General features: G+C 55.6%; 1 protein-coding gene across 1 annotated transcript; it reads left to right on the top strand.

Moving 5' to 3' along the window:
* The first annotated feature begins 578 nt into the window (after positions 1-578).
* Positions 579-6177, top strand: slc26a10 (solute carrier family 26 member 10). The gene is made up of 18 exons (XM_053849901.1): positions 579-1806; positions 1968-2078; positions 2675-2832; positions 2897-3061; positions 3123-3275; positions 3431-3513; positions 3577-3724; positions 3790-3903; positions 3985-4062; positions 4129-4224; positions 4284-4390; positions 4451-4520; positions 4682-4864; positions 4928-4982; positions 5044-5132; positions 5197-5251; positions 5323-5429; positions 5492-6177. The coding sequence occupies exons 1-18, from the start codon at positions 1539-1541 to the stop codon at positions 5525-5527; spliced, it is 2076 nt and encodes a 691-aa protein (XP_053705876.1). The 5' UTR covers positions 579-1538; the 3' UTR covers positions 5528-6177.
* Positions 6178-8224: the final 2047 nt, after the last annotated feature.

The following is an 8224-nucleotide window of genomic DNA, read 5'->3' as shown; positions in this document are numbered from 1 at the left end:
ACGGAGCTGGCCCTCAGCTGATGAGTTGAGGTCAGGCGTCACTTCCTGCTTGAGGGAATCCAGAGAATGTCAGTTCTGAGAACTCTGTTGTGGCACGGGAGACCATGCAGCCGCGGTTCTGACGGCGTGGGTCACGGCCAGAGACACACTCACGATCAGGAAGGACTCCAAGTTGAACTGAAGCCCTGCTGAACTCCACGGCTTGTGGTGGGCCTGCCACGGAGGTCCCACCATCACTGAGCCGCGATCGTCCCGCCTTGCAGTGTCACGGCTTTGAATGAGTCCCAGAGAAGGGACTGGAGGAGACCCCGGAGAGGAGATCTTCTCTGAGTGAGGTGATGATTGAACCCACATGAGAAGGTCCCGAGAGGCCAGGTGACCAGACAGCTGGTCACTCCAGCAACGTCTGGAGAGTGACAGATCACCAGCGAGCTGCGAGGACCACCCTCTCCTGGGCCCTGGGGCTGGGGCGTCTGAGTGCCCAGCGTTACATCTGAATGTGGAGACGCTGAAGGCTGAGCATGGAGGTCAGAACAGCAAGTGGTGGAAACCTCTGTCACGTTCTTGATCAACACAAAGGTTGGACCGTCCCTGGACTGATGTGGCTCCCACCTGCTCGGCTCCGCTCACAAACTGTGGTTGCTGAACCTCTATTTTGAGGTGTTTCACGATGCCAGTGGGGGAAATGCTCAAAGCAGAGAACACCAGGATGAGCTCCTCCAAGGTGAACCTGTCCTAGTCTGGGCCTCTGGTCTTCTGTGCCTCAGCTGTGTGAGTGTTAGCAGTCACCATGCCGGGAGCCGGGAGCCCCTCGGAAGTCCCTTCAGCTGAAGCCTTTGATGGCACAGCAGTGGGTTCGGACCTCTGACCTGAGCGACATGGCGGGATCCTCATCTCAAGTGTCACAGCGTCCTCACAAGGGTCTCTGATCAGAGCCCAGGTGGGTTTGATCTCTGAAGCGGGCCGCCACGTGTGATTGGGTTTCAGCTGTGTCGGGGTCACCAGACTCCTCCCCAGAGCTTCGGACACCCGCCCATGAGAGACATCCATCCTCCTCGGAAATGAAGTCCTCACTGGCCGCGGCGGGACACTTTGATGTGACGGTCCGATTGTTGCTCCGCTGAGCTGGAACCCCCCACGTGACCCTCCCCAGACCCTGGCGCTTTGAAGGGCCGTATTGTCGTGGCGGAGGTGAAATGCTTCTTTATTCTGTTGAAGATGAAGGACAGAGCCCCACGAGCCTGGACACAAAGGCCGTCTGTGAGAAGTGGAGGAGAGTCGTGAAACGCTCTCTGGAGGAGCAGCCAGGCATTTCAGGGAGAGAAGCGACGCAGCGCGCCTTTAAACCATGATCTGTGTGTGTGTGTGTCTGAGCCGCCTCCCAAACCAAAGCGGGACCCTGAAGTGTGACAGACACACGGGGAGAATGTCAGAGACACCAGTCACGTGATTGGCCCAGAGGATCTGTCGGGGAAGTCTGGAGGGCGTGGAGTCTCCCCGGCCCGCATCAGTGGAGAGTCCAGACTCGGAGGGGCAGCATGAGTGCTTCTGTGGCCGTCTACCGGAACATCTACACCGAGGATCGCTTCAAGCAGACCTACGGTGCCGCTGATGACGGCGCCGGGGAAAGGCTGCGGCTGCGGGACAGAGTGGCCGGGAGGTGCAGGTGCTCACGGAGAGCCTGGCTTCACTCGTTGAGGGACAGAATGCCCATCTTGGACTGGATGCCGAGGTACAGACTAAGGAAGTGGATTTTAGGAGACACAGTCGCGGGAGTGACGGTCGGGATTCTGCACATTCCTCAAGGTGAGTGGCACAGGTGAGGAGCACCGCCCCCCCCCTTTACATAACTGGGCTGTTTTGCTCTGGCGGTGTCCAGTCATGAGTGATTTCCAGAGGACCGGCTCGCATCAGAAATGGCTGTGAATGTTTGGCGACTCGATGAGTGACGGCTCACTCACCTGCAGGTATGGCCTTCGCTCTGCTCACGTCTGTCGCTCCCATCTTCGGCCTCTACACCTCCTTCTTCCCCGTCCTGCTCTACATGCTCTTCGGCACCGGGCGTCACGTGTCCACAGGTGAGCGCCACATATGGGCAGAACAGTGGGTGTGGAGCTCGGACTCAGGGTTGGGACCGCTTCGTCCATCAGTCACGACACCTTGAGAGAAGATCCGGTCCAGTTAGGGCACATTGGAAACTGTAACTGTCGTAAAAGACATGGATAACTACAAAACGTGACGGGGAAAAATCCAAAATACACACTTAAGTGACAAGGACAAAATGCCCCTAAAAAGATTCAATGTAAGCGAGGATATTAAGAAGTGTAAATATGCCATGAAAATATTTCATTTCATGTGCATTTAACTTGAATATAAATCGACATCACTGTGGACCAGATGTTCAAGATACACAAGGCAATTTATTTCAAGATATACTTTCAGTATTCCTTCAACGCATTTTGAGGAACAACATCACAAACACATCCGTTATGGTTTTAGTCTGACGCGAAACGGGCCATGAAAATACAGTCATCAGGCCGCATATAGCCCCCGGGCCGCACTTTGAGAAATCTGAGGCCCCGCCTCACCTGCGGCGCTCCTCTGACTCATGTGGAGATCTGGACCAGGCTCCTGGGCCGTGAGCACTGAGCTGGTTTCTCCACATGTGCTGCAGGGACCTTTGCAGTGCTCAGCCTGATGACGGGCTCGGTGGTGGAGCGGGTGGTTCCCATGCCAGCGGAAATGAACGCCAGTTCTCCTGAAGCCGCTGAACTGGAGGGCCAACGGATCGGCGTGGCCTCGGCAGTTGCTCTGCTCTCAGGGATCGTCATGGTGAGTCAGCTGCTCCGGTTCTGGGGATGTTCGGAGCCGACCTCGCTGTCTCCGTCTTCTCCAGCTCTGCATGTTCGGCCTCCAGCTGGGCTTCCTCTCCACTTACTTGTCAGAACCCATCGTCAAGGCTTTCACCAGCGCTGCCGCCTTCCACGTCACCATCTCTCAGCTCCAGAGCATGCTGGGATTGCGACTCCCTCGCCACACCGGCGCCTTCTCGCTCTTCAAGGTAGGGATCGAAGAAGACGCCTCGCCGCAGAGCCGCTGACCTGCTCACGTCTCTCGGCCAGACTCTGGCGTCCGTGATGGAGAATCTGTCTCACGCTAACATGGCTGAGCTGATGATTTCCTCGGTGTGTCTGGCGCTTCTGGTGCCAGTGAAGGAGGTCAACACGCGCTATCGGCGCCGGCTACGAACCCCGATCCCAGTTGAGATCCTCACGGTCAGTTCAGTGCAGTGGGGTGAGGGAGTCGCGATTCTGTCATGGTGAGAAAAGGTTCAGCTCGCTGAGGTCCGCCGGAGCCAGGAGCTCTTCTGAGTGCAGGACGTCGTTCTGAGCCAAGGCCTGAGTCCAGTCTCCTGGTGTCTGGCTTCCAGGTGATCATCGCCACCGGCGTCACGTACGCCTCCTCGCTGGACTCCTGCTACGACGTCGCCATCGTGGGACACATCCCGGCTGGGTTGGTTCGGAGTGCGAAAACCATCTGAGGAGGGCCTGACCCGCAGCAATGTCCTCTGTCCAGGTTTCCGACGCCTCGCCTTCCCGCCCTGAGTGTGGTCCCTGACATCGCTGGAGACACGGTCGCCATCACGTTTGTGGGTTACGCCGTTTCCGTCTCTCTGGCCATGATCTACGCCGACAAGCACGGTTACTCCATCCATCCCAACCAGGTCCAGCTCTAAACGTCAGGACAGGTCTTGATCCATGTCTTCTGAAATTGATACTCTGGTTCCAGGAGCTACTGGCTCATGGCATCTCCAACACCGTGTCGTCCTTCTTCACCTGCTTCCCGAGCTCGGCGACGCTGGCGACCACCAACATCCTGGAGAGCGCCGGCGGGCACACGCAGGTGAAGCTTCAGGAGGACCTCCAGAAAACATTCACGACATAAAGAGAGACTGAAATCTGTGTGGTGCTGTCACATCCTCAGTTGTCTGGCTTGTTCACCAGTCTGGTGGTTCTGGTCGTCTTGCTGCTGATCGGACCACTGTTCTACTTCCTTCCTAAGGTATGTTCTGAGGCAGCGCCTGAAGTGCAGCCTCAAACCTCAGCGGCTGTTTCATGTCCCCTACAGGCCGTCCTGGCGTGCATCAACGTCACCAGCCTGCGTCAGATGTTCCTGCAGTTCCAGGACCTGCCGGATCTCTGGAGGATCAGCAGGATGGACTTTGTGAGCGAGCCACACTCTGCGATTCTGCGTCCGCGAGAATCTCACCAGGTCTGCTGCAGATGGTCTGGGCGGTCACCTGGCTGTCGGTGGTGGTCCTCAACGTGGATCTGGGCCTGGCCATAGGAGTGGTCTTCTCCATGATGACAGTGGTCTGCAGAACTCAGAGGTGACTTGATGACTTGGCCAGATCAGTTTGGTTTGCAGCTGACTTCTGTGGCGACACCAGGGCCGGGTGTTCGGTTTTGGGCCGTGCCAGCAACACTGAGATCTACAGACCAGTGGAGAAGCACAGCAAGGTGAGGAACCACCAGCTCCCCATGAGTGAAGTCATGGTGGTGAGGACCGGCGACACCTCAAGGCTCTGACCTTGGCGCCCAACAGCTGGCAGATGTTCAGAGGTCTCCATGGAAACAGTCAGGAGCGTGAGACCGTCTCACTTTGGTCTCTGGGCTTGTAGTGCTACGAGGTTCCCGGGGTGAAGATCCTCATGTACCACGGCCCCATCTACTATGGCAACCGCGGATTCTTCAGGGAGGAGATGAGCCGCGTGCTTGGTCTGACGCCGGAGAAGATCTGCAGACGGGAGAAGACCCGCAGAGCCCTGCAGAAGCGGGAGCGAGAGTCAGCTGTCACCACAGTGGTAGGAATGGTAATGCAGGCCAGGTGACCCGCCGCTCTCACTCATGCGCTGGCTTCTCCTCAGGAGCGCGGCCTCGCCGACACGGCCCTCTCCTCAGGCCACCAGTTCTACAAGTCAGGTCTGTGGTCAGAAGGTTGGAGAAGCTGGCCCTGGTGACAGCATGACCTCTGCTCTTCCAGAACCGTCCGAGAGTGACGTCCCTATCGTGGTGATGGACTGCAGCAGCGTGATCTTTGTGGACGTGGCTGGAGCGCGACTCTTCATCCAGGTGAGCCACATCACGTGTCCACGTTGCTCAGGCTAATCCCGGGTTTGTGGTGTGGCTGCCGCAGATGTGCACCGAGTGTCAGAAAGTCGGCGTCCACGTCTACCTGGCCAACTGCAACGGTGACTCTCCTCCACTCCTCCGCTCTTTCTCTTGGTTCTCCACTAACACAAACCTGTGGCGACTCCTCCAGAGAGCGTCCTGAAGATCCTCACGTCCAGCGGCCTGATGCGCTGCATGAAGCCTCAGCACATCTTCGTCACGGTCCATGACGCCGTCGTGTTCATCCAGCAGCAGAAGGTGGCCAGCTTCCCGCAGCTGTGAGGCGTCGGTGAGTGACGCTGGTGTTTTCTGTGTTGCAGGAGAAGCTTCCGGAACAAACCGCTGTCTGGGTCTGATGCTGCCGCAGTGCCCATGAGCCAGCTGACACAACACTGGCTTCACTTCTGGCTTTGTAAATATGTGGTTCTCTTCAGCCCTGGTGCCTCCTCACACTTTGGTGTGATGATTATTGTTATTTAAACCAGTGTTTTCCAACCTCTCTCTGGCCACGGCGCCTTGGTTGACAGCACCACAGGAGCCTGGGCCAAAGCTCACTGGTGCTTCAAGTCCTGTAGAAACTCCCTGTTGACTGGTGAAACACTGCAGCTACTGACACTGGCTTGTTCTGTTGCCAGGCTGTTTGCACAAACACATGGCAGAAGATGTCTTTGTTTCCCATGTGTCCAGAAAGAGGCGGCAATATGGCTCAATAGATCATGCTTCATTGATGTGTTGACTGACTTGAAATCACTGTTTGGATGGGATCACTTCTCTTTTGCATGATGTGACTGTAGTTTCCAGACAAATCCTTGGCTTCTCTGCCTGAACTTGCTTCATAACAACAGTGATTCTTCCTCTCTTCTCATGGAGAGAAAGAATCATCTCCTCAACACCTTCTCACTGTCATGACTTCATGGCGTCATATCGCCGCCTCTGTCTCCGGACACATGAGGTGACGCCCCACACCTGACTCTCTCTCACCAGTTGGAAAACACTGGTTTAAACAGCTGTTTACAACAGCTGTTGCTTGAACCCAGAATAATAAAGAAAACCAGCCTAATCCTTGTCTTTCCTCTCAACATTCATTTCAAGTGCATTATTTGGATTTCAGTTTGAAATCACTGTTTCCATGGCTTCCCTTGAGAAGAATTCAAACACCTGTTGTTTCTCAGGTTGGAGGTTTGTCACATGACCCGGGGGTGCAGCAGTGTCCAGGTCTTCCCACCTCGACCTGCTAAATGTGGAGTGGGGTTCACAAGCAGGACAGCCCAGACAAAATCTCATTATTTCTCCGCTTATTCATTTCTGCGGCTCATGTTTCAAAGAGGCCTCCAGACGCTGGACCCTGAGGGGTTAGCTCTTTAAAGCTCCACCAGTGTTTCGCTAATTGGCAGGAAGTAGTCCACTTCAATTAGCAGATGATACCAAAGACTCTGGCCAAATGTTTACCACACACACACACACACGCGTGAACACACACTCCGAGGCCTACATTCCAAAAGTAAAGTCAGCAGCTCTGACTCACAGCCCTCCAGAAGTGGATCACGTCAGTCTGTGGGAGAAGGAGAAGGTTCACGGTGGAGCGCAGCCCAGGGAGCAGGACGCCGCCTCACACGCGTGGCCACAGTGATCTTCTCATGAAGGTCGACACTTCTTCTCCGTCCCTTTTCCTGCACACCATTCAGCCTCAGCGACCATCGTGATATATCTCACATGCTCCAGGACTGTTTTCTCCCTGGAGAACCCACACCTCCGCTGACATCTTTCACTCAGTCCTTCTTGCGCAGCGTCGGTTCATCCACGCATGTTTGGCTGTTTGATGCCCCCCTGTGGTTCAGCTGTGCAACAACAACAACAGCGTGTGTTCTCGAGTGTCAAGTCGGAAGTTCTCGCAGACGAGGGACATTTTTGGTATTTGGAGCAGGTGCTCGTGACATCACGTGATGACCTAGATTTGCCTTCATCTTCACTTCCACATATCTGTCTGACACCCGGTCAGCGTCAGGCCGCTTGCTTTCCGGCGCAGTGGTCGTTCGCGCCAGGAGCAAACACGTGACTGAGTCAGAAACGACGATATGAATATTGTTGGCTGCAGAACAACAGAGTACAAACCGGTCATAAACATCAAACTAAATCACCAGGCTATTTCCTGCGTTTTTAACAACCAGTTAATTATCCCAAAAGATTGTAATAAAACGGTTTCCATTCGTTATTTTCAGTCAGAGTGACAGAGACATCACTAGGGGGCAGCACCACACCTGCTCAAGTGTCAGTGGTCACTTGCACAGCTGGGATCCTGGTCCTCCTCCTCTTCCTCCTCCTCCTCTCCTCCTCCTCCTTCTCCTCTTCCTCCTTCTCCTCCTCCTCCTCTTCTTCCTCCTCCTCCTCGTCCTCTTCTTCCTCCTCCTCTCCTCCTCCTCTTCCTCCTCTTCTTCCTCTTCTCCTCTCCTCCTCCTCCTCTTCCTCTTCTTCCTCCTCCTCCTCCTCCTCCTCTTCCTCCTCCTCTTCCTCCTTCTCCTCCTCCTCTTCTTCCTCCTCCTCCTCGTCCTCTTCTTCCTCCTCCTCTCCTCCTCCTCTTCCTCCTCTCCTTCTCTTCTTCCTCTTCTCCTCTCCTCCTCCTCCTCTTCCTCTTCTTCCTCCTCCTCCTCCTCCTCTTCTTCCTCCTCCTCCTCTTCTTCCTCCTCTTCCTCCTCCTCCTCTTCTTCCTCCTCCTCCTTCTCCTCTTCCTCCTCCTCCTCTTCTTCCTCCTCCTCCTCCTCCTCTCCTCCTCTTCCTCCCCCTCCTCCCCCCCTTCCTCCTGTTCTTCCTCCTCCTCCTCCTCCTCTCCTCCTCCTCTTCCTCTTCCTCCTCCTCCTCCCCCTCTTCCTCCTGTTCTTCCTCCTCTCCTCCTCCTCCTCCTCCTCCTCTTCCTCTTCCTCCTCCTCCTCTTCCTCCTCCTCTTCTTCCTCCTCTTCCTCCTCCTCCTCTTCTTCCTCCTCCTCCTTCTCCTCTTCCTCCTCCTCCTCTTCTTCCTCCTCCTCCTCCTCCTCTCCTCCTCTTCCTCCTCCTCCTCC

Source organism: Synchiropus splendidus, chromosome 18 (assembly GCF_027744825.2).
Source record: "Synchiropus splendidus isolate RoL2022-P1 chromosome 18, RoL_Sspl_1.0, whole genome shotgun sequence".
NCBI lineage: Eukaryota > Metazoa > Chordata > Actinopteri > Syngnathiformes > Callionymidae > Synchiropus > Synchiropus splendidus.
The sequence above is the reverse complement of the archived record's forward strand: the minus strand, read 5'-3'. Positions and strand labels throughout refer to the sequence as shown.

What these genes read in the sequence shown, in the direction of transcription:
- slc26a10 (XM_053849901.1), top strand. Translation starts at nt 1,539, where the DNA reads ATGAGTGCTTCTGTGGCCGTCTACCGGAACATCTACACCGAGGATCGC. An exon ending in AGTCAGCTGTCACCACAGTG is followed by an intron (nt 4,865 to 4,927) that starts GTAGGAATGGTA and finishes GCTTCTCCTCAG; the next exon opens with GAGCGCGGCCTCGCCGACAC. An exon ending in CCACCAGTTCTACAAGTCAG is followed by an intron (nt 4,983 to 5,043) that starts GTCTGTGGTCAG and finishes CTGCTCTTCCAG; the next exon opens with AACCGTCCGAGAGTGACGTC.